The 23,993-nt window shown below is 46.2% G+C and overlaps 1 protein-coding gene across 2 annotated transcripts in view; it reads right to left on the bottom strand.

Moving 5' to 3' along the window:
* Window positions 1-23,993, bottom strand: part of CFH (complement factor H) — a 300,746-nt gene that overhangs the window by 165,512 nt on the left and 111,241 nt on the right. Inside the window, exons 13-16 of one of the 2 annotated variants that reach the window (XM_056523537.1) lie at window positions 13,202-13,252; window positions 11,342-11,392; window positions 6,098-6,268; window positions 5,748-5,798 (exon numbers count right to left, since the gene is read on the bottom strand). In XM_056523537.1, the coding sequence (XP_056379512.1) occupies window positions 5,748-5,798; window positions 6,098-6,268; window positions 11,342-11,392; window positions 13,202-13,252 (324 nt within the window). The remainder of the gene's footprint in view (window positions 1-5,747; window positions 5,799-6,097; window positions 6,269-11,341; window positions 11,393-13,201; window positions 13,253-23,993) is intronic. The other variant, XM_056523538.1, reaches the window with a different exon arrangement.

A 23,993-nucleotide genomic window follows, 5' to 3' on the forward strand; every position in this document is an offset into this window, starting at 1 on the left:
CATCCCACCTACTTCCCTTCTGTACTGACATGTGGATCCGCTATTTTAGATGCCCTGGAGCCTGGAATGCTGTAAAATGGAGTTTAATTCAAAAACCAAAAAAGGGACCCTTTGGAAGTCACAGAACATACGCAAAAACGTAGTATAAATACACGGAGAACCAGCGTATAATGAATCAAAGATAGAAAAAGTTTATTTCAATATATATCATTAAAAACAGTCACAGACAAAAATAGCGAACAGTGAACACACACGTGAAGGTGCATAGATGCACCTTCACGTGTGTTTCACTGTTCACTTTTTGCAACTCTCACTTATGCACGTCTTTTTGTCTTTTAATGTGTCCCGACTGGCGGAACTGGCCACTCCGCCAATCAACTTTAATTTTTATTTCCATTTTTCCTGTATCACTCTATTTCTACTTTCACTGTGCACTTGCACTTACATTTTCCATTTTATTATTGCCGGCATTGTTCTTCGTTCGAAGTCCCTGCCGCCGTCTACACACATCTACACATAGGTGTCACGATGCCGGCTGGCAGGTAGTGGATCCTCTGTGCCAGAGAGGGATAGCGAGGACCGTGCTAGTGGACCGGTTCTAAGTCACTACTGGTTTTCACCAGAGCCCGCCGCAAAGCGGGATGGTCTTGCTGCGGCGGTAGTGACCAGGTCGTATCCACTAGCAACGGCTCACCTCTCTGGCTGCTGAAGATACTGAAGATAGGCGAGGTACAAGGGAGTAGGCAGTAGCAAGGTCGGACGAAGCAGAAGATCGGGGGCAGGCGGCAAGGTTCGTAGTCAGGGGAGATAGCAAAGGTACTGGTACACAGGCTATTGAACACACAAGGAACGCTTTCACTGGCACTAAGGCAACAAGATCCGGCAAGGGAGTGCAAGGGAGGAGACTAGATATAGCCAGGGAACAGGTGGGAACCAATTAAGCTAATTGGGCCAGGCACCAATCATTGGTGCACTGGCCCTTTAAGTCTCAGGGAGCTGGCGCGCGCGCGCCCTAGAGAGCGGAGCCGCGCGCGCCAGCACATGACCGCAGGAGACGGGAACGGGTAAGTGACCTGGGATGCGATTCGCGAGCGGGTGCGTCCCGCTGTGCGAATCGCATCCCCAACGGCCATGGCAGAGCAGCGCTCCCGGTCAGCGCTGACCGGGGAGCTGCAGGGAGAAGGACGCCGAGAGCGCTCCGGGGAGGAGCGGGGACCCGGAGCGCTAGGCGTAACAGTACCCCCCCCCTTAGGTCTCCCCTTCTCTTTATCGGGTAACTGCCTCCCCTGGGATGAGGACACCGGGAAAGGATGGAGGGATTCCTCAACGGCAGGCAGAACCGCAGGAGTAGGAATGGGGAGAGAGGGCAGAGGGCGAGACCTGGCACGGGGCAGTGTGACACCAGGACGAGGGCCATGAGGGGACACAGAAGCTTGCCTGATGGAACTGGGAGGGGGGAGGGGCATTTCCTGTGGCAGGCAGAGTCCTTAATGACCTTAGGGGGACCGAATACAGGAGGAACCACAGAGTTACGGCAAGGGTTACTGGGAACCGGTTTTAGACAGTTCTTGGCACAAGAGGACCCCCAACTCTTGATCTCCCCAGTGGACCAATCCAGGATTGGGGAATGAAGTTGAAGCCAGGGAAGTCCAAGGAGAATTTCCGAGGTGCAATTGGGGAGGACCAAAAGTTCAATCCTCTCGTGATGAGATCCGATGCTCATAAGAAGGGGCTCCGTGCGGAAACGTATGGTACAGTCCAACCTGGCTCCGTTGACTGCGGAAATGTGGAGTGGCTTGACAAGACGGGTCACCGGAATACGGAATTTATTCACAAAGGACTCCCGAATAAAATTCCCAGAAGCTCCAGAGTCCAGGCAGGCCACGGCTGAGAGGGGAGAGCTGGCTGAAGTGGAAATCCGAACAGGTACCGTGAGACGTGGAGAAGCCGACTTGGCATCAAGAGACGCCACACCCACGAGAGCTGAGTGCGAGCGTGCGTTTCCCAGACGTGGAGGACGGATTGGGCAATCCACCAAAAAATGTTCAGTACTGGCACAGTACAGACAGAGATTCTCTTCCTTACGGCGATTCCTCTCTTCCAGGGTCAGGCGAGACCGATCCACTTGCATGGCCTCCTCGGCGGGAGGCCTAGGCGCAGATTGCAGTGGAGACTGTGGGAGAGGTGGCCAGAGATCTAAGTCTTTTTCCTGGCGGAGCTCTTGATGCCTCTCAGAAAAACGCATGTCAATGCGAGTGGCTAGATGAATGAGTTCATGCAGGTTAGCAGGAGTCTCTCGTGCGGCCAGAACATCTTTAATGTTGCTGGATAGGCCTTTTTTGAAGGTCGCGCAGAGGGCCTCATTATTCCAGGACAATTCTGAAGCAAGAGTACGGAATTGTACGGCATACTCGCCAACGGAAGAATTACCCTGGACCAGGTTCAACAGGGCAGTCTCAGCAGAAGAGGCTCGGGCAGGTTCCTCAAAGACACTTCGGATTTCCGAGAAGAAGGAGTGTACAGAGGCAGTGACGGGGTCATTGCGGTCCCAGAGCGGTGTGGCCCATGACAGGGCTTTTCCGGACAGAAGGCTGACTACGAAAGCCACCTTAGACCTTTCAGTGGGAAACAGGTCCGACATCATCTCCAGATGCAGGGAACATTGGGAAAGAAAGCCACGGCAAAACTTAGAGTCCCCATTAAATTTGTCCGGCAAAGACAGGCGGAGGCTAGGAGTGGCCACTCGCTGCGGAAGGGGTGCAGGAGCTGGCGGAGGAGATGGTTGTTGCTGCTGTAGCTGAGACTGAACTTGCTGTAGCTGCGACTGTTGCTGCTGTTGCTGTGACTGGAGCTGCTGTAGCTGCGACTGGAGTTGCTGTGTCATGGTGGTCAAGTACGACAGCTGGTGCTCTTGTCGGGCGACCAATGTAGGGAGGTCGGCGGCAGCTGGCAGAGGAACTTCAGCGGGATCCATGGCCGGATCTACTGTCACGATGCCGGCTGGCAGGTAGTGGATCCTCTGTGCCAGAGAGGGATAGCGAGGACCGTGCTAGTGGACCGGTTCTAAGCCACTACTGGTTTTCACCAGAGCCCGCCGCAAAGCGGGATGGTCTTGCTGCGGCGGTAGTGACCAGGTCGTATCCACTAGCAACGGCTCACCTCTCTGGCTGCTGAAGATACTGAAGATAGGCGAGGTACAAGGGAGTAGGCAGTAGCAAGGTCGGACGAAGCAGAAGGTCGGGGGCAGGCGGCAAGGTTCGTAGTCAGGGGAGATAGCAAAGGTACTGGTACACAGGCTATTGAACACACAAGGAACGCTTTCACTGGCACTAAGGCAACAAGATCCGGCAAGGGAGTGCAAGGGAGGAGACTAGATATAGCCAGGGAACAGGTGGGAACCAATTAAGCTAATTGGGCCAGGCACCAATCATTGGTGCACTGGCCCTTTAAGTCTCAGGGAGCTGGCGCGCGCGCGCCCTAGAGAGCGGAGCCGCGCGCGCCAGCACATGACCGCAGGAGACGGGAACGGGTAAGTGACCTGGGATGCGATTCGCGAGCGGGTGCGTCCCGCTGTGCGAATCGCATCCCCAACGGCCATGGCAGAGCAGCGCTCCCGGTCAGCGCTGACCGGGGAGCTGCAGGGAGAAGGACGCCGAGAGCGCTCCGGGGAGGAGCGGGGACCCGGAGCGCTAGGCGTAACAATAGGTTTTTTGGCATGTGTATATGCGCATGTTCATTCGCGCTGCACAGTGCCAACATCCTTTGAATTAATATATTCTTTTTACACTTTTAGTTTATATATTTGCACCATGTTTTATGGGTCAGCATCCTTTGAATTAATATTTATATTTTTTTAACTTTTAGTCTATATATTTTAGTCTATATGATTTATGGGTCATTATTAGGTTGTATGAACATATACACATTGTGTGGATGTTACATGTACTTTTGAGTATTTATTATATGTATGAAGATTTTCTACTTTTGTATATTGGATGATTTATTATTTATTATGATCCCCGAGGGACTTGGAGCCCTCATTGAAATACATGTATATTTACTTATTTATTTCTGAACTATCAGGTTTTATTTTATTGGTGCCGATACTGTCTGCTCCCCGCGTGCTGTTGTGCCGCTGGTCCCCGCTGGGTGTGCGCAACCGGGGTCGGCGCTGCCTCGCTATGTGCTTGGTGTCGTCGCCCCCGGTCGCGCTTGCCTTGGGTGGCGGGGATGCGGTGGCTCTTCTTCCTGCGGGGAGTGGTCGGTTCAGCACTGGGTTCCACTCAGGGTGGCCCAGTTTTATGTCCTCCTGCTGTTGCAGGGCATGTCCCATACAACTTGTACTTTTTTATTGGTCGCTGTGGTGGAGGGGGCTGGCTCCTGGTCCGTCGCCTGTGCGCTTGCGCGTTCGGGTGGCGGGGCTGGTGCCGGCGTCCTTCATGTACAGCGCGGATGTAATATGCACGTGTAGGTTTGTTTACATCATGGTGTCCGTGGATTGGTTGTGGGTGGGGAGCCCGGTACGGGCCCACTTTCCGGACGCATGCGCAGTCTGGGGTGGCCTCGGGACCTGGTTCCTGACAACTCACATTGAGCGCTGACGTAGCGCACATGTGATTTGCACCGGACCCTGTGATTGGATGGGGACATATATTTAATGGTGGACAGTTGTAGCTAAGACCACGCCCCGGAAGAAGCCTCCCTGAGTGGCGAAACGTCGGGCAGTGGCGTCCTGCACTTGGTCTGCATTGTCTGGTAATGTTATTTCACACTATGTGATTACTGTTTACTAACTTTGTTTGTGTTAACCCCTGGGTGGGTACCAACTATCCCGTTTCCCTCACTATTGGTTTACCTTGGTGATCAAGGTTGTATATTCGGGGACTATATTTGGGATTCCCTTCCAAGTGCTGGACTCCATTTCTTCGGTTTTCACTGTCAGTTTTTCCTTGCTTTTAAGGTTATTTTCTTGTCTGTGACTGTTTTTAATGATTTATATTGAAATAAACTTTTTCTATCTTTGATTCATTATACGCTGGTTCTCCGTGTATTTATAAATGGAGTTTAATGAAGCGATTCGAGCGACAGAATCGCATTGATATTCGCATTTGTTGCAAATCGAATATTTCCTGAAATTCGTAATGAATTTGGGTTCATCAGCTTCGATTCACTCATCTCTAGTTGTGTTGTTTTCCAAAATGGTTTCCAGGCTAGTATGGGCTTCTGATGTAACTATGTTTTAATAAAATCAGTAGGCGTATTACTAGGTCTATGGAAAAATGTTTGCCTTTAATTGGGGGCTTCTCATACCGTCAAATTGATTTAGAAGGTTTTACACCATGGCTTTATCATCTGGATATGGTTCACCTTTTCCTTATCGGCCTGGACATTTTTTATGTTGGCTGCAGTCATTGATTGAGGCAGGCTTGCAGTGTTTGGGGGGGCAGTGTCTCGGCTGAGCCACGATCTGGTAGGGGTTTTGTTGCCCTGGTTTTGGGTGAACTTTGTTTATATTGGCAATTTATTAAGTATGATATGAATACTCATGTGTTTATGACTATTGTTTTCTTCTGACAACTTGTTAACCCCTTAATCATGTGGCCTGATCGCTATTCATTCTCTCTCTCCTTTATTAGCACTAAGCTTCAGTTGTTTATGTTTTTTCCTCCTTTGGCTTCTGGTTCCATGAAAATGAAGGTAGGAAACTGGAATCTGTATTTATTTTATGACTAAGATTCAAAACATACCTTGATTTTTATTATCATCTGTTGGTGGATCAAGGGGCTCTTGTTCATTGTCTAACAAAAAATAAAAAATAAAATAAAGTTGAATTTCAAAAGTTATCACTTTTTCATGTATATATCAAAGTAGCCATATAGGGCTCTATTTTTTCAGAATGAGTTGTAGTTTCCAATGCCCCCATTTCAAAACGCACACAACTTTTTTTTGGGAGGAATGGAAAAAAACTAAACTAAATATCATACATTTTATTCTGCGGATCAGTAAAATTATAGCAACATCAAATGTATGTATATATTTTATATTTCACTACTTAAAAAATGAAATAAAAAACACTAAAAAAAATAGGAATACTGACCACAAGTTGGTAAAGGTGGATTCCAGCCATTTGCAGTACAAGTAGTTGTCTTGGGTCCTTTTCTTATAAAGCCTTCCTCGCAGTTAAGGGATACCTCGTCATTTTGTAGGTATTGTAACTTGGTTGGTTTCCTTATAAGATTAGCTTTTTCAGAAATGGTGCATTTAATTTCTGCAATGAAAAATTATTTTGCTCTTAAATGTTTACATTGTGCGAAAAGTCAAGTTTTCAATATATGTCTAGAATTTCCCTCCTTAAAGCAACATTTCCACTTTGTTACTTGAATACTTTTCCGCTTCTCTGGCCTGTATACAGTGGCCAAAAGCAGCCGAGATGAGGAAGATTGCATATTACCTAAGCAGAGTAGACCACAGGGATACACAATTTAAAGTCTATGGGAATAACGCAAATTGTGTAACTTTCCCACCTCAGTGGCTTTTGGTTTTTATCAACCATCTCAGGCTGCTGCAAACAGGCCAGAGGATTGGGAAAAGCCGGAGGAATTTAGGTGGGAGTAACATTTTATACACTAGTACTTTCAAACATAACAACATTTGTGATGCATGTTGTTAAAGAAAGAAAAACTTTTTTTTTTCCTTTCCATTTATGACACAACTCTTTCATATCACAGGGATTCATTATTATGTGGGAGCATTATTACTGTGTTTTAAAGAAACAGGGTGCTATAAAAGTGAATGAGGCATAAAGAGGCACAAATATTTTGTGAGATTTAGTAAAGGGGTACTCTGGTGGAAAACACATTATTTTTTATCAACTGGTGCCAGAAAGTTAAACATATTTGTAAATTAAATGGATTCAAAACAAAAAGGGGCTGTGCAGCTCACGATTTACTAGCCGAGGTAAGGAGGTTGTACACATACACTTGGTGTTAGGGATTTAAAATGTTATATTCAAAAGGTAACCAACCCCTCAAGACTAGCATCAGTTGCCTGATACATAGATGAATAATTGTAATAATGAAAAACTAGTGTTACGCCGAGCGCTCCGGGTCCCCGCTCCTCCCCGGAGCGCTCGCAACATCCTCGCATTTGCAGCGCCAGACCTGCTGACCGGGTGCGCTGCAATACCCCTCTCAGCCGGGATGCGATTCGCGATGCGGGAGGCGCGCGCTCGCGATGCGCATCCCGGCTCCCGTACCTGACTCGCTCTCCGTCAGTCTTGTCCCGGCGCGCGCGGCCCCGCTCCTTAGGGCGCGCGCGCCGGGTCTCTGCTATTTAAAGGGCCACTGCGCCACTGATTGGCGCAGCAGGCTTAATTAGTGTGTTCACCTGTGCACTCCCTATTTATACCTCACTTCCCCTGCACTCCCTCACCGGATCTTGTTGCCATTGTGCCAGTGAAAGCGTTTCCTTGTGTGTTCCTAGCCTGTGTTCCAGACCTCCTGCCGTTGCCCCTGACTACGATCCTTGCTGCCTGCCCTGACCTTCTGCTACGTCCGACCTTGCTCTTGTCTACTCCCTTGTACCGCGCTTATCTTCAGCAGTCAGAGAGGTTGAGCCGTTGCTGGTGGATACGACCTGGTTGCTACCGCCGCTGCAAGACCATCCCGCTTTGCGGCGGGCTCTGGTGAATACCAGTAGCAACTTAGAACCGGTCCACCAGCACGGTCCACGCCAATCCCTCTCTGGCACAAAGGATCCACCTCCAGCCAGCCGAACCGTGACAACTAGATTGTTCTTCAATTATAAGATACAGATTAAAAATATATTATTTTATTTAAAATATAAAATAATGCAATTTGACCTCTTAGCACAGGGCCCTTGTGTCGAGGAAAACAAATACATGTGATTATGACTTATAATATGTTAAGAACATACACCGGTATCTAGCATTGGTAAGAAAATAGCAAATTTATATCACTTTCGGTAATCCGGCAACAGGTAGTCCAGAAGTGTTATAAAGTCCCATATATAATATGGGATTACAATATACTGGATGTAAGGAAAATGGTATAGTTACCAGCCTGATAAAAGTCCCAACATATTGTCACCTAAGGATAGATGGTGAGGTCAGTAGGTCTTGGATGGTAAAGACGCTGGCATGCGTCTTCGCGGCAGTCTGCCTGCCACAGACCGAATTGAATAGAAGCCGATCCCAAGATCTTTCGCTATGGATGGTAACAAGCGCTGAACTATTGCGGACCTCGTGGTATCCTGATGGTGTGTGACGTCCCAGGTGCTCGGCAAAGCTGCCTGGAAGTTGGACTCGAATTGCACTGCTGATTTAGCACAGAATAATCACGGCTGGATCAGGATCTTCAGGTAGATATATATTAGTTAGGTATCGGTGGTGTACAAGTAGCTTAAATACACCTAGACACGTTTCAGGGCTCTTATATGTTAAAGACGGCCCTTTCCTCAGCAGTGCAATCTGAGTCCAACTTCCAGGCAGCTTTGCCGAGCGCCTGTGACATCAAACGCCATCAGGATACCACGAGGTCCGCAATAGTTCAGCGCTTGTTGCCATCCATAGTGAAAGATCTTGGGATCGGCTTCCATTCAATCCGGTCTGTGGCAGGCAGACCACCGTGGTGACTCATGCCAGCGTCTTTACAATCCAAGACCTACGGACCTCACATCTATCCTTAGGTGACAGTATGTTGAGACTTTCATCAGGCTGGTAACTATACCATTTTCCTTACATCCAGTATATCGGAATTCCATATTATATATACGGGACTTTATAACACTTCTGGACTACCAGTTGCCGGATTACCAAAAGTGATATAAATTTGCTATTTTCTTACCAATGCTAGATATCGGTGTATTTTCTTATCATATTATATGCCATAATCACATGTATTTGTTTTCCTCGGCACAAGGGCCGTGTGCTAAGAGGTCAAATTGCATTATTTTATATTTTAATTAAAAAAATATATTTTTAATATGTGTCTTATAATTGAAGCACAATCTACTTTTTCATTATTACAACTATTCATCTATGTATCAGGCAACTGATACTAGTCTTGAGAGGTTGGTTACCATTTGAATATAATATTTGTAAATTACTTCTATTAAAAAATCTTAATCCTTCCAGTACTTATCAGCTGCTGTATTCTCCTAAGAAAGTTCTTTTCTTCTTTAATTAATTTTCTTTCTGACCAAAGTGCTCTCTGCTGACACCTCTGTCCATGACAGGAACTGTCCAGAGCATGAGCAAATCCCTATAGCAAACTTCTCCTGCTCTGGACTGTTCCTGACACGGAACGGAGGTGTCAGCAGAGAGTACTGTGGTCAGACAGAAAATAAATTCTAAATGAAAACAACTTCCTGGGGAGCATACAGCAGCTGATAAGTACTGGAAGGATTAGGAATTCTAAGACAAATAATTTTACATTTTTCCACTGACTTTCGACTGACCACACTTTTTTTTTTTATAATCATATAACTAGCTGAATACCCGGCGTTGCCCGGTTTTTCCTTCCTAATCTTTGTTGGGGAGGAAAATAACCAGAGGAGGAAGCTTTTGACTTCATATCCCGTCCTTATATATTGTTCTCAAAACCCGTCCTCATATCCCGACCTCCTATGCACTTCTCATATCCCATCCTCATATCCCGTCCTCATAGCACGTCCTCATAGCCCGTCCTCATAGCCCGTCCTCATAGCCCGTCCTCATAGCCCGTCCTCATAGCCCGTCCTCATAGGCCGTCCTCATAGGCCGTCGCCGTCCTCCTATTCCGTCCTCCTATCCCGACCTCCTATAACGACCTCCTATAACGACCTCCTATCCCGTCCTCATATCCCATCCTCATATCCCGTCCTCAAATCCCGTCCTCAAATCCCGTCCTCCTATCTCGACCTCCCATCCCGCCTTCATATCCCGCCTTTATATCCCGCCTTCATATCCCGTCCTAATATCCCGTCCTAATATCCCGTCCTAATATCCCGTCCTAATATCCCGTCCTAATATCCCGTCCTCATATCCCGTCCTCATATCCCGTCCTCATATCCCGTCCTCATATCCCGTCCTCATATCCCGTCCTCATATCCCGTCCTCATATCCCGTCCTCCTATCCCGTCCTCCTATCCCGTCCTCCTATCCCGTCCTCCTATTTCGACCTCCTATCTCGACATCCTATCCCAACCTCCTATCCCGTCCTCCTATCGCATCCTCCTATCCCTTTCTCCTATCTCGATCTCCTATCCCGACCTCCTATCCGGACCTCATATCCCGACCCGTAATATGTGTACCAGGTATTGAAATATCTTCAGCCGTACGGAAGTTATGTGGGAACATACATTTCCCATTGATTTGCATGGGACTTAAAACAAAAACCCCGACCCTCACAAATGGGGGTAGTTAAGAGTTAAATGAACTATCCTATATTATAGGTATTATTGGTCTTATAGGTATGAGTAACATGTGACCAAGTATTATCGAAATATCTCCAGACGTTTGGAAGTTATGCAGTAACATATATTTCCCATAGACTTGTACGGGACTTTAAACATAAACCCCGCCCCTGGCAAATGGGGGTGAGTAAGGGTTAAAATACCTATTCTATGTTTGACATATAAGTAACGTGTGTCAAGTTTCATGTTAATATCTTCAGCCGTTTTGACGTGATGCTGGAACATACACACATACACACACACACATACACACACACACTGGCCCTGATTTACTAAGAGGGGAGTGTTTATTCTGGAGTGTTCTCAATATCACTCGTCTTTTTTTTCATTATTTACTAATCTGTCGCACATCACAAAAGCATTCAATATTTTATTCATAAAAGTGTTTAACTGTACAAAATGTTTTCAGGTTATAAAACAAGTTACTTTCACACAAAACACAATGGTAAACAGTCCCTCGTTAGAAATCCCTCCATTTTTGGAATTTCACTCGACCTCTTGGCTGTCGGTTATTGTGTGAAGCAAACTCACACTTTTTCTCGAGTGATTTTGGAAGTACTCCAAGTATTTTTTGTTTTTTTTCGGTAAAACGCCCATTTTTGCATAAAACACGCCCATTTCAGAGAGGAAAAAAAAAAACACTCTGAGTGGTTTCTAAAGTGTAGGTTGTGCGGCATAAAATTTGGTCGCATAAATATTCACACAGACGTTGCGACTAAAATTTAGGCGCAATAACTGAGAAAAAGGGTCGGCTGGACTTAAATAAATGAGGGCCATTGAGTTTTATATATATTTATGTAGATAGATTAAGCGATGATGAAAATTAAAGAAGGAAACATTTGTATATATTTTGTGATTCATAACGTACCTTCATTTTTAGTTACATCTGTTGGTGAGTCAGTGGCCTGTGGTTTCACCTCTAAAAAAAATAAAAAAATAAAAGGATTCTCATTAGAGGATACTTTCACAGTTCAAGGCTTTAATCCTTAAAGGGTATTCCACCACTAGACATCTTATCCCCTATCCAAAGGATAGGGGATAAGATGTCAGATCGCCAGGGTCCTGCTGCTGGGGACCCCGGGGATCGCTCCTGCAGCACCCCGCTATCATTACTGCGCAGAGCGAGTTCGCTCTGCACGTAATGACGGGCAATACAGGGGCCGGAGCATCGTTACGTCATGGTGCCGCCCCTCGTGACATCACGGCCCGCCCCCGTCAATACAAGTCTATGGGAAGGGGGCGTGGCGGTCGTCACGCCCCCTGCCATAGACTTGCATTAAGGGGGCGGGCCGTGATGTCATGAGGGGCGGAGCCATGATTTCACACTGCTCCGGCCCCTGTATCGCCCATCATTACGCACAGAGCGAACTCGCTCTGTGCAGTAATGATGGCGGGGTGCCGCAGCGGTGATCCCCGGGGTCCCCAGCAGCGGGACCGCGGCAATCTAACATCTTATCCCCTATCCTTTGTATAGGGGATAAGATTCCAGGGGTGGAGTACCCCTTTAAGGAATTGGCTTTTTTATGACTTAAAGGAGTACTCTGCCCCCAGACATCTTATCCCCTATTCAAAGGATAGAGGATAGGATGGCTGATCACAGGGGTACGGCTGCTGGGACCCCCACAATCTTCTGTCTTTTTTTTTTGAAAGGTTGAATTGCAAAAGCTATAACTTTTTTTTTTTTTTTTTTTTTTATGTAGCCATTTAGGTCTTTATTCTTTTTACAGAATAAGTTGTAAAGGCTCCTGCAGTTATGGAATGCTGACCAGACGTGACTGAGGCAGGTGAGGATACACCTTACTTTCTCTCAGCTGACTGGAACCCCTAAATTTTGCCACTGTGTTCCAGATCAGCATTCCTCACCTACAATTTTAGATGCTGCAATCCACTGTGATCTCAGCGTCTAAAGGGTTAATGCCAAACATCACCCTGATCGGTGATGTCCGGCATTAGCAATTGGTCCCAGCTTTTGATAGCAGCTGATGAAGCATACTCATCGCCTGAGCATGGGTGCAGGGTGTATATTTATGCCCTGTGTCCTTTAGGTGCTAAAAACTACTAAAAGGTTTGCTTTAAGGGTTCCAATTTCCCATGATACAAATTCAATACAATAGCGAAACATATTAGGAAGACCATTAGTAGGCTGCAACTTCTGAGTGGCCAGAGAGAGAGAGAAAAAGTATCTTACAATATCATGTATTAAAGGGGTACTCTTTTTTTTTAAATCAACTGGTGCCAGATTTTTAAATTACTACTTCTATTAAAAATTCTTAATCCTTCCAGTACTTATTAGTAGCTGTATACTACAGAGGATTTTTTTTCTGTTTGGATTTCTTTTCTGTCTGGCCACAGTGCTCTCTGACCTCTGTCCATTTTAGGAAATGTCCAGAACAGGATAGGTTTGCTATGGGGATTTGCTCCTGCTCTGGACAGTTCCTGACATGGACAGAGGTGTCAGCAGAGAGCACTGTGGTCATGACAGAAAAGAAATCCAAAAAGAAAACAATTTCCTCCGTAGTATACAGCCACTAATAAGTTCTGGAAGGATTAATATTTTTTAATAGAAGTAATTTACAAATCTGTTTAACTTTCTGGCATCAGTTGATTTAAAAAAAAGTTTTCCACCTATTAAGTTAGTTATTTTGTGACACACATTTAAGTTTATATTAAGCCATGATGAAAATTAAAGAAGGAAACATTTGTATATATTTTGTGATTCATAACGTACCTTCATTTTTATTTACATCTGTTGGTGAGTCAGTGGCCTGTGGTTTCACTTCTAAAAAAAAAAAAAAAAAATACTCATTAGAGGATACTTTTTATAGTTCAAGGCTTTAACCCTTAAAGAATTGGCTTTTTAATGACTTAAAGGAGTACTCTGCCCCTAGACATCTTATCCCCTATCCAAAGGATGTCTGATCGCAGGGGTAGGGCTGCTGGATATACGTGCCCCAATCTCCGTGCAGTCACCCGATGTTCTGACCATTATGTTGGCTTTGGGCTGCCATGGTCACACAATGCTCCTTTGTGACATCACGGCCCCTCCCATAGACATTAATGAAGGGGGGGCATGGTATGACATCTTGAGAGGGTGTGGTGTGATGTCATGAACACAGCTGCTAAAACCTAGGGTTCTGAACATAATCTTCAGAATGCTGGGTGATTGCACAGAATACATATACATATATATATATATATATATATATATATATATATATATATATATATATACATATATATATATATATATATATATTTTTTTTTTTTTTTTTTGACTGTTTAAAAAAAATAAAATAAAAAATAAAAAAAAACACTTAAAAACTCATTGAGGGATATTAAACCGTTAATCCTGGCAGATTATTTAACCACATTATGCTCTTCTTTAGATTTATTTTTGCAGTGGTTATTCATTTATCAAATGAATCAGTAAAAGTCGCAAATTAGAAGCACATGATATCTTGTACTCACTACATCAAATTAAAGGGGTTATCCAGGAAAAAACTTTTTTTTTTTTTAAATATATCAACTGGCTCCAGAAAGTTAAACAGATTTTTAAATTACTTTTATTAAAACATCTTAATCCTTTCAGTACTTATGAGCTGCCCGAGTTGAGTTGCTCTTTTCTGTCTAAGTGCTCTCTGATGACACCTGTCTCGGGAACTGTCCAGAGTAGAAGCAAATCCCCATAGCAAACCTCTTCTACTCTGTGCAGTTCCCGAGACAAGCAGAGATGTCAGCAGAGAGCACTGTTGCCAGACAGAAAAGAACAACTACACTTCAGCAGCTGATAATTATTAGAAGGATTAAGATTTTTTAATAGAAGTAATTTACAAAACTGTTCAACTTTCTGGAGCCAGTTGATGTGTGTGTGTGTGTATATATATATATATATATTTTTTTTTTCCCCTTGAATACCCCTTTAAGTCTCACCAGTCTTGTTGATGGAAATTGAAGAAGGGCTTTAAAAATCATGTGAAAGCAATGGCTAATGAGCCAAATGATAGTGTTTGATGTGAAGGAAGTATTGGTCTTTGGTTTGGATAACACATTTGTTAATATTTTACAATTTGATGTTTATTCTTAAAAATATAGGCAAAGTTACTAGTCAAGAAAAGAAAAAAGAAACCGTAAGGTTAAAACAAGAGATGAGCGAATCGAAGTTGATGAAACCCGAATTCGTTACGAATTTCATGAAGAATTTGATTCGCAGCAAATACGAATATCGCCGCGATTCTATAGCGCAAATCGCTTCATTAAACTCCATTTTACAGCGTTCCAGGCTATTGGAGATCTAAGATGGCGGATCCACATGTGAGTACATGGGGCAGGGGATTATGGGAGGGCGGGAATGAAGGTAGGCGGGCTGACCCTGAATCACATGTGAGACCCCTGTGATGTAACATCCCTATATAATCGGCGGCCATCTTCCCTCTGGTCATTTCTCCTATGCACGAGATAGGGAAAGGAAGTGACTGCACGTCTGTGTGCTGATCGCATACAACGGCGTTATACAGCACATATGCAGCGGTGACATCAGCATTAGGGAAAGACACAGGGCACAGTGTTGCTGCAGTTCTGACCGAGAAAAATTCTAGCAAAACCTCCTTACTCCATATAGCAGGCATAGAGGTGCTGCATAGCAGTCACCTGCGTCATAGATCTCACAGCTGTTTTACCTGTATGGAGCATCTAATCTCCTCTTTTTTCAGCCCAATTGAGTTTTTTCTGTTGCTCCACAAAGTGCAATTTAGGGTTTAATCCCTGTAAAAATCCCTTTGTATTAAAGAAAAAAAAAGTTTTTCCTGCGTACAAATACGCTTAACAGTGGCCTTATCATTGCAAAGGGCCTACATTCAAGCAAATAGCGTACCATATACCACCTTTTTTCTGTCTCTGTGCTAAATTCAGTGTTATACCACACGTTATACACCTGCCGGTGTATTAAAGAAAAAAAAAAGTTTTTCCTGCGTACAAATAAGCTTAACATCATTGCAAAGGGCCTACATACAAGCAAATAGTGTACTATTTAGTACCTGTATTTCTGTGCTAAATTCAGTGCTATTCCACACATTAGTATACACCGGCTGGTGTATACAACAAAAAAAAGAGTTTTTTTCTGCGTATAAATATGCTTAAAGGGGTACTCCGCCCCTAGACATCTTATCCCCTATCCAAAGGATAGGGGATAAGATGTCAGATCGCTGCTGGGGAGCCCTGGGATCCCCGCTGCGGCACCCCGCTATCATTACTGCACAGAGCGAGTTCGCTCTGCACGTAATGACGGGCAGTACAGGGAACGGAGCATCGTTATGTCATGGCTCCGCCCCTCATGACGTCACGGCCTGCTCCTTTCAATACAAATGTATGGGAGGGGGCGTGGTGGTCGTCACACCCCCTCCCATAGACTTGCATAAAGGGGACGGGCCGCGATGTCACGAGGGGTGGAGCCATGACGTTGCGCTGCTCCGTCCCCCGTATCGCCCGTCATTACGCATAGGGCGAACTCGCTCTGTGCTGTAATGAGAGCGCGGTGCTGCAGCGGGGATCCCAGGGCTCCCCAGCAGCGGGACCGCGGCGATCTGACATCTTTTCCCCTATCCTTTGGATAGGGGATAAGATGTCTATGGGCGGAGTACCCCTTTAACAGTGCGCTCATCATTGCAAAGGGCATACATAGAACTAAGTAGTGTACTATTTACTACCTGTTATTCTGTCTCTGTGCTAAATTCAGTGCTATTCCACACATTAGTATACACCTGCTGGTGTACTTAAAAAAAAAAAAAAGTGTTTTTTTTTGCGTCGAAATACGCATACCAGTGCGCTCATCATTGCAAAGGGCATACATACAACAAAGGAGTGTACTATTTAGTAACTGTTATTCTGTCTAGGGCCTATATACTTTGAAAGGACAGCCATAGGTAATCGCCTGCTGCTGTCCTATACCCTCATAAACGCACTAAGTATGTCAGGCAGGGAAGTGCCAGGACGTGCACAGAGAAGGGGCAGAGGCCTACATACGTCAGGCAGAGTTGGCAGCAGACTTGGGGCGAGTGGCAGCAGGAGTCGCAGCAATAAGCCTGAGCTCCCGTTAACACCCAGCGGTCGTGTCGTCGACCCATCTCTCCTCGTCAACTGGTTTGCACACTCATCCCCAACATCACAAGCGACATCTGACAACCCCAGTCAAGTGTCGGTGGGTTCCTCAGACGCAACCCTCAGTTGGCATGGCCCGGGAGCAGTCCCCGTCATCCCATTGCCTTTGTCCTATGCTGTTCTCTCTCCCAAAGAAGTTTCCAATGTTCCGGGTTCAGCTCCACTATTTAGTGAGGACGATGTAATAGAGGACAGTCAGCAGCTAATAGGCAGCCAAGAATGTGAGGAGACATGCGTCACTTGCTCCGCAAGGCGGGCAAGTAGTGATGCGGAGAGTGACATGGGAGGCGGTGTTTCAATTGTTCAGGGTCCTGAGATGTGAACACATCTTTTGATGATGATGAAGTCGATCACAATTGGGAGCCGGGTGCAGAAGCTGGGGCTTCATCATCATCAGGAGAAGAGATTTGCTCTTTGTCTATGAGGCAGCAAGGCGGTAGCACGGTTGGCAATCAGTGTGGTGGTGGCAGTAGTGGAAATTCAGGAGCCAAACGTGCCAGGGGGAGACCACCTGCTTCATGGCAAGCTACCATTCAAGGAGGTAGTGGAACAGGGGTTCCTGGAGACGGCGCCAATAGCAGTGAAATAGTGCGCACTGCGGGTGGGAAAATCAGCTACTCTACAGTGTGGTTGTTCTTCATAAAGAATCCGGAGGACCTTAGCGTAGTCACATGCAAAATCGACAGAAAGTGAAGCGTGGCCAGGGTCCCAATCTCGGCACCACGGCCCTGCGTCAACACATGATTCGCCACCATAAGGCGTCCTAGGATAACCGTGGCTCCGATGCAGTGGTCCAGCCTGCCGCATCACCCAGTGGCCCTCCGCTATCTCCATCATCCAGCCAAGGCTCCACCACCTCAGCCGAAGGGAGCATTTGGTCAAACCCTCCTTCTTGCGCGCCTGCTTCTTCCGCTCGTAGTCAGCCATTCCGCCAAAAATAGATCGGCGAAGCCATGTCCAAGAGACAACAGTATGCGCCCACTCATCCAACGGCGCATAAGTTGAATGTGCTCCTGTCCAAGTTGCTGGTGTTGCAGTCCCTCCCTTTCCAACTGGTGGACTCTGCAGCTTTCAGGGAATTGATGGCTTGTGCCGAGCCAAGGTGGAGAGTCCCAAGCTGTCATTTCTTTGCGAAGAAGGCAGTACCAGCCCTGCATAAGTTTGTACAAGAGAAGGTGGGCCAGTCCTTGAGCCTACGTGTGGAGCTGTAACTACGGGCAGGGACAATACATGTCTTTTACGGCCCACTGGGTAAATGTTGTTCCTGCACAGCCACCACAGTAACTTGGACAGGTCAAAGTGCTTCCTCCTCCACGCTCTTGCTCCCAGGCAGTTGGTCCTTTTACAGTGTGTGCCGCCTCCTCCTCCTCCCCCGTGTCCTCGGCCTCCACTGCACGTCCAAATCTCGGTGGCCCTTCATCGTACCATATGTGTAGGGCACAGCGGTGTCAAGCCGTCCTTCACATGATTTGCCTTGGCGAACAGAGTCACACAGGGGAGGAACTGCTAAAGTTCATTCGTGAAGAAATCCGAGTATGGCTTACTCCACGAAATCTGGAAATGGGAACCATGGTGACCGACAATTGGAAGAACATCGTGGCCGCGCTGCGACAAGGAAGTGTGAACCATTCGCCCTGCATGGCACACATGTTAAATCTGGTTGTCAAGAAGTTCATCAAGTCTTCAAGTTCATTTGCAAGACATCCTGACAATGGCAAGGAAACTTTGCATGCACTTCAGCCACTCGTACACCGCCAAGCACACTTTACTTGAGCTGCAGTGTCAGAACGGTATCCCACAACATAGTCTCATTTGTGATGTTGTGTGTTGTGATGTCATTTGCCACACGTTGGAATTCCACCCTCTATATGTTGGACAGACTATACGAACAAAGAAAAGCCATCACAGATTTTTTGATGATACAAGCAGATAGGAGTACTCCCCTGTGTAACTTCAATGTGAACGAGTGACAGCTCATATGTGACACCTGCCGTTTGCTGAGGCCCTTTGAGGAAGCCACAATTTTTGTTAGTCGCTCGAATTACGCCATGAACAACGTAATTCCACTCCTACATTTACTCCAAAAAATGATTGAAAACATGGCTGGTCACGGCAATGGAGACGTTACACCTACATCAGAAGGCTAAATGAGTCCTGTGGGGGATGAACTGGAGGAGGATGATGAGGGGCAGAGCGGAGCACAGTTTACGGTGGATGAGATGGCCGGTGTTTCTGGTCTTTGGAGAGGAGAAGAGGAGCAGCCAGAGGAGCTGGAGGGTTATTAGGAGGGAGGCGAGACAGAGGACCCAGACACACCGTAGCAGTATGCAGTGGAAATGGAGGCAGGTAGTCCCAGCGAGTCACTGTCACAAATGGCACGATGCATGCTGAGTTGCTTGCGTAGTGACCCCCGAATTGTCAAAATTCGTCAGCGCGATGACTTCTGGATCTCCACCTTATTAGACCCTCGCTACCGGCCCAGAATGGGGGCCTTTTTTACACCCACTGAGAGGGAGGACAAACTGACCTACTTCAGGGAGCTTCTACGTAAACGGCCACATGGTCCATCCACTCGCAGGTCTGACTCGGGGGGCCCTCTGCGCTCACCTTCCACTGCCACGGCTGCTGGGGAGGGGAGGGGTGGCAGGAGCAGTACCGGCTCAATCAGTAGCAGCCTGAGTCTATAGTCGCTGATGAGTAGCTTCCTTCTGCCGCATAGTGAAGCTACTCATCAGCAGCAGGTGGACATGGAGCAGGATCTGAACCAGCAGGTGATGGCTTACCTCGACAAGACCCTGCCAACAACCGTTGAAGATCCGCTGGACTTCTGGGCAGCCAAACTCGATTTATGGCTGCAACTAGCGGAGTTTGCCCTGGAAAAGCTGTCCGGCCCGGCCAGTATTGTGCCATCAGAGCGGGTGCTTAGTGTGGCCAGGGCCATAGTCACCCTAAGGCGAACTCGTCTGTCCACTAAACATGTGGAGAGACTGATGTTTGTCAAGATGAATCAGGGATGGATCAGCCAGGATTTACAGCCACCAATGACAGATGGGTCTGAGTAGATTGACCATGCTTCTACAACAAAATTTTCTCTATTGTGGTTGGTTATGAAACCCTCTGGGGCCGACCTGTGCATTGTATGGCCCGCTTGCCACATACGACCCTTTGATTGGCTCTGACCGTCCCGCGCTGATTGGGGGACAACTATGCTGCCTAATCTGGGGAACAACTATGCTCCTAATCTGGGGGACATCTATGCTGCCTAATCTGGGGGACATCTATGCTGCCTAATATGGGGGACAACTATGCTTCTTATCTGGGGGACAATTATGCTCCTAATATGGGGACAACTATGCTCCTAATCTGGTGGACATCTATGCTGCCTAATCTGGGGGACAAGTATGCTCCTAATCTGGGGGACATCTATGCTGCCTACTCTGGGGGACAAGTATGCTCCTAATCTGGGGGACATCTATGCTGCCTAATCTGGGGGACATCTATGCTGCCTAATCTGGGGGACAACTATGCTGCCTAATCTGGGGGACAACTATGCTGCCTAATCTGGGGGACATCTATGCTGCCTAATCTGGGGGACATCTATGCTGCCTAATCTGGGGGACATCTATGCTGCCTAATCTGGGTGACATCTATGCTGCCTAATCTGGGTGACATTTATGCTGCCTAATCTGGGGGACAACTATGCTCCTAATCTGGGGGACAACTAAGCTCATAATCTGGTGGACATCTATGCTGCCTAATCTGGGGGACAAGTATGCTCCTAATCTGGGGGATATCTATGCTGCCTACTCTGGGGGACAAGTATGCTCCTAATCTGGGGGACATCTATGCTGCCTAATCTGGGTGACATCTATGCTGCCTAATCTGGGGGACAACTATGCTCCTAATCTGGGGGACATATATGCTGCTTACTGTGGGGGACAAGTATGCTCCTAATCTGGGGAAAATCTATGCTGCCTAATCTGGTGGACATCTATGCTGCCTAATTTGGGGGACAAGTATGCTCCTAATCTAGGGGACATCTATGCTGCCTACTCTGGGGGACAAGTATGCTCCTAATCTGGGGGACATCCATGCTGCCTACTCTGGGGGACAAGTATGCTCCTAATCTGGGGGAAATCTATGCTGCCTACTCTGGGGGACAAGTATGCTCCTAATCTGGGGGACATCTATGTTGCCTAATCTGGGGGACATCTATGCTGCCTAATCTGGGGGACATCTGTGCTGCTTAATCTGGGGGACAAGTATGCTCCTAATCTGGGGGACATGTATGCTGCCTAATCTGGGTGACATCTATGCTGCCTAATCTTGGGGACAACTATGCTCCTAATATGGGGAAAACTGATGCTTCTAGCCTTGGGCCTATAATTTTTTGAAGTTTAGCAGTAGCTAAATACATTTTTAATGCAAATGTCAACATTGATCTTTAAATGTAAGGGGTTATGAAACCCTCTTGGGTACTGCGAATGACTGCTTCAGACTCATTCTTTGTATTTCACAAACTACTTGCCTCCCTGGTGCCTCAGGCCTTGGGCCTATAATTTTTTGAAGTTTAGCAGTAGCTAAATACATGCTTAATGCAAATGTAAACATTCATCTTTAAATGTTATGGGTTATGAAAACCTCTTGGGTACTGCAAATGCATGATCCAGACTCATTCTGTGTCTTTCAGGAACTTGGGCCTTACATTTTTGTATGTTTAGCAGTAGCTAAATACCTGCTTAATGCAAATTTCAACAATGATCGTTAAATTCTCGGCACTCTGCCAGTGCCTTCTCCTACCCCGCCTGGGCTGATCCGAGGACCTCACTAACCAACTCACTAACTAATCCAATCGCTTATAGCGACGGGCGGTGTGTACAAAGGGCAGGGACTTAATCAATGCAAGTTTATGACCCTCACTTACTGGTAATTCCTTGTTTTAAGGTTAAATAATCCAGATCCCTATCACAAACTGGTTTCAGCGTGCAACACGCACCTGTCCTTGAAAGATAGAGACACGCTAATCAGTTCAGTGCAGCGCTAGTGCGGCCCAGGACATCTGAGGCCATAACACACCTGTTATTGCTCGATCTCGCAATTGATCGGGCAAGGTAAGGGGTTATTAAAGCCTCTTGGGTACTGCTGAGGCCTACTACTGACTGCTCCTGGTGCAATGTATGGGGTAATTAAACACTCTTTGGTAGTGTTATTGTTAAATTTACTGATAATTTTATCAGTAATAAAATAGAATTTTGCAGAATTCTAATCGTTACACAACGGAACGCTTATTACGTGTGATTTTTTTATGAAAAAAAAAAAAAATATATATATATATATATATATATATATATATATGGAGAAGGATTAACTCTGCTTAATCATTTTTGGCGATTAGAATCCTTTGTAATCTATCTTTTGGAGACAGATGCGCTTACACACATGTAATAATTTTTTTAACCAAATTTCAAACATTGTGTGGTTTATTATTTTTGAGAAGAATGTCTTTTGGTGGTCTACCGTCCTGCATTATAGAGTCTTCTGAAATGCTGTATATGCGCTTTTGTCAGACAATTTCAATAAAATTTTGCGGTTCTTTGAGGTGGATTGTGAAGCCCGGGTGTGTACTGGTGCATCAGCCAACTCCAGGCTGTGTCTTTCAGGCAATCTATGGGTTCCTGATGCCGCAGAGGTGGGGCCTGGGTCTGGGAATTTAACATTTTTGGATTGTGGGTGCTACCAAAAAAGATGGACACACCCTAATCCGTTCAGTGGAGCGCGCCTGCGGCCCCGGACATCTAAGGGCATAAAACACCTGTTATTGCTCGATCTCAGGAAAAGGGGGGTTCATCATCCGGAGAAGATAGTTGCAGGTTGCCCTTGAGTCAGCAAGGTGGTAGCACAGTTGGCAATCAGCGTGGTGGTGGCAGTAGTGGAAATTCTGGAGCCAAACGTGCCCGGGGGAGACCACCTGCTTCGCGGCAGTTTACCTTTCCGGGAGTTAGCGGGTTACCAGCACCGGTTGATGAAAGATAGATAGAGACACGTTAATCCGTTCAGTGGAGCACGCCTGCGGCCCCGGAAATCTGAGGGCATAACACACCTGGTATTGCTCGATCTCGCAATTGATCGTGCAAAGGTAGGGGGTTATTAAAGCCTCTTGGGAACTACTGAGGCCTACTCCTGACTGCTCCTGGTGTAATGTATGGGGTAATTAAACACTCTTGGGTAGTGTTTTTTTTATTTACTGATAATTTTATCGGTAATAAAATTGAATTTTCCAGAATGCTAATCGTTACACAACGGAACGCTTGTTGCGTGTGATTTTTTAATGAAAAAAAAAAAAAAAACGGACAGGGATTAACTCTGCTTCATCATTTTGGGTGAAAACAGTCCTTTGGTGATCTGATCTTTTGGAGACATATGCGCTTACACACATATTGAATTAGTTTTTGTAAAAAAAATTCCAACATTGTGTGGTTTATTATTTTTGAGAAAAATGTCTTTGGGTGGTCCACCGTCCTGCATTATAGAGTCTTGTGAACTTTTGGATATGCGCTTGTTCTAACACAAAGGTATTTCTTTAAAAAAATTCTAAAATGTTGTTGTTTTTTGGAGGGGATTGTGAAGCCCGGGTGTGTACTGGTGCATCAGCCAACTCCAGGCTGTGTCCTTCAGGTTCCTGATGCTGCAGAGGTGGGGCCTGGGTCTTGAAATTTCTAATTTTTGGATAGCGGGTGCTACCTATGAGAAATCGTTGTCAAAAAATTCATATATTGTGTTTTTTTTTTTTTTTTGGGGGGGGGGGGATTGTGAAGCCCTGGTGTGTAGTGTACTAGTGCATCATCCAACTCCTCCACGCTGTGCCATTCAGCCACTAAATGGTCTCCTCTTGCTGCCAACATGTCCACGCTGTGTCATTCAGCCACTATATGGTGTCCTCATGCTACCAAAACCTCCAGGCTGTGCCATTCAGCCACTATATGGTCTCCTCATGCTGCCAACACCTCCACGCTGTGCCATTCAGCCACTATATGGTGTCCTCTTGCTGCCAACACCTCCACGCTGTGCCATTCAGCCACTATATGGTGTCCTCATGCTGCCAACACCTCCACGCTGTGCCATTCAGCCACTATATGGTGTCCTCATGCTGCCAACACCTCCACGCTGTGCCATTCATCCACTATATGGTGTCCTTATGCTGCCAACACCTCCACGCTATGTCAGTCACTATATGGTCTCCTGACGCTGATGCCACCACCAGGCTCTGTCATTGTGCTGCTGTGCGGCAGTGATTCTAAGAGCGATGCCGGTAATCTGCATGCTATTCTGAATAACAGTATTATTTCACTACCACAGCACACTCCATA

This window comes from Hyla sarda, chromosome 6 (assembly GCF_029499605.1).
Source record: "Hyla sarda isolate aHylSar1 chromosome 6, aHylSar1.hap1, whole genome shotgun sequence".
NCBI classification, from domain to species: Eukaryota; Metazoa; Chordata; class Amphibia; order Anura; family Hylidae; genus Hyla; species Hyla sarda.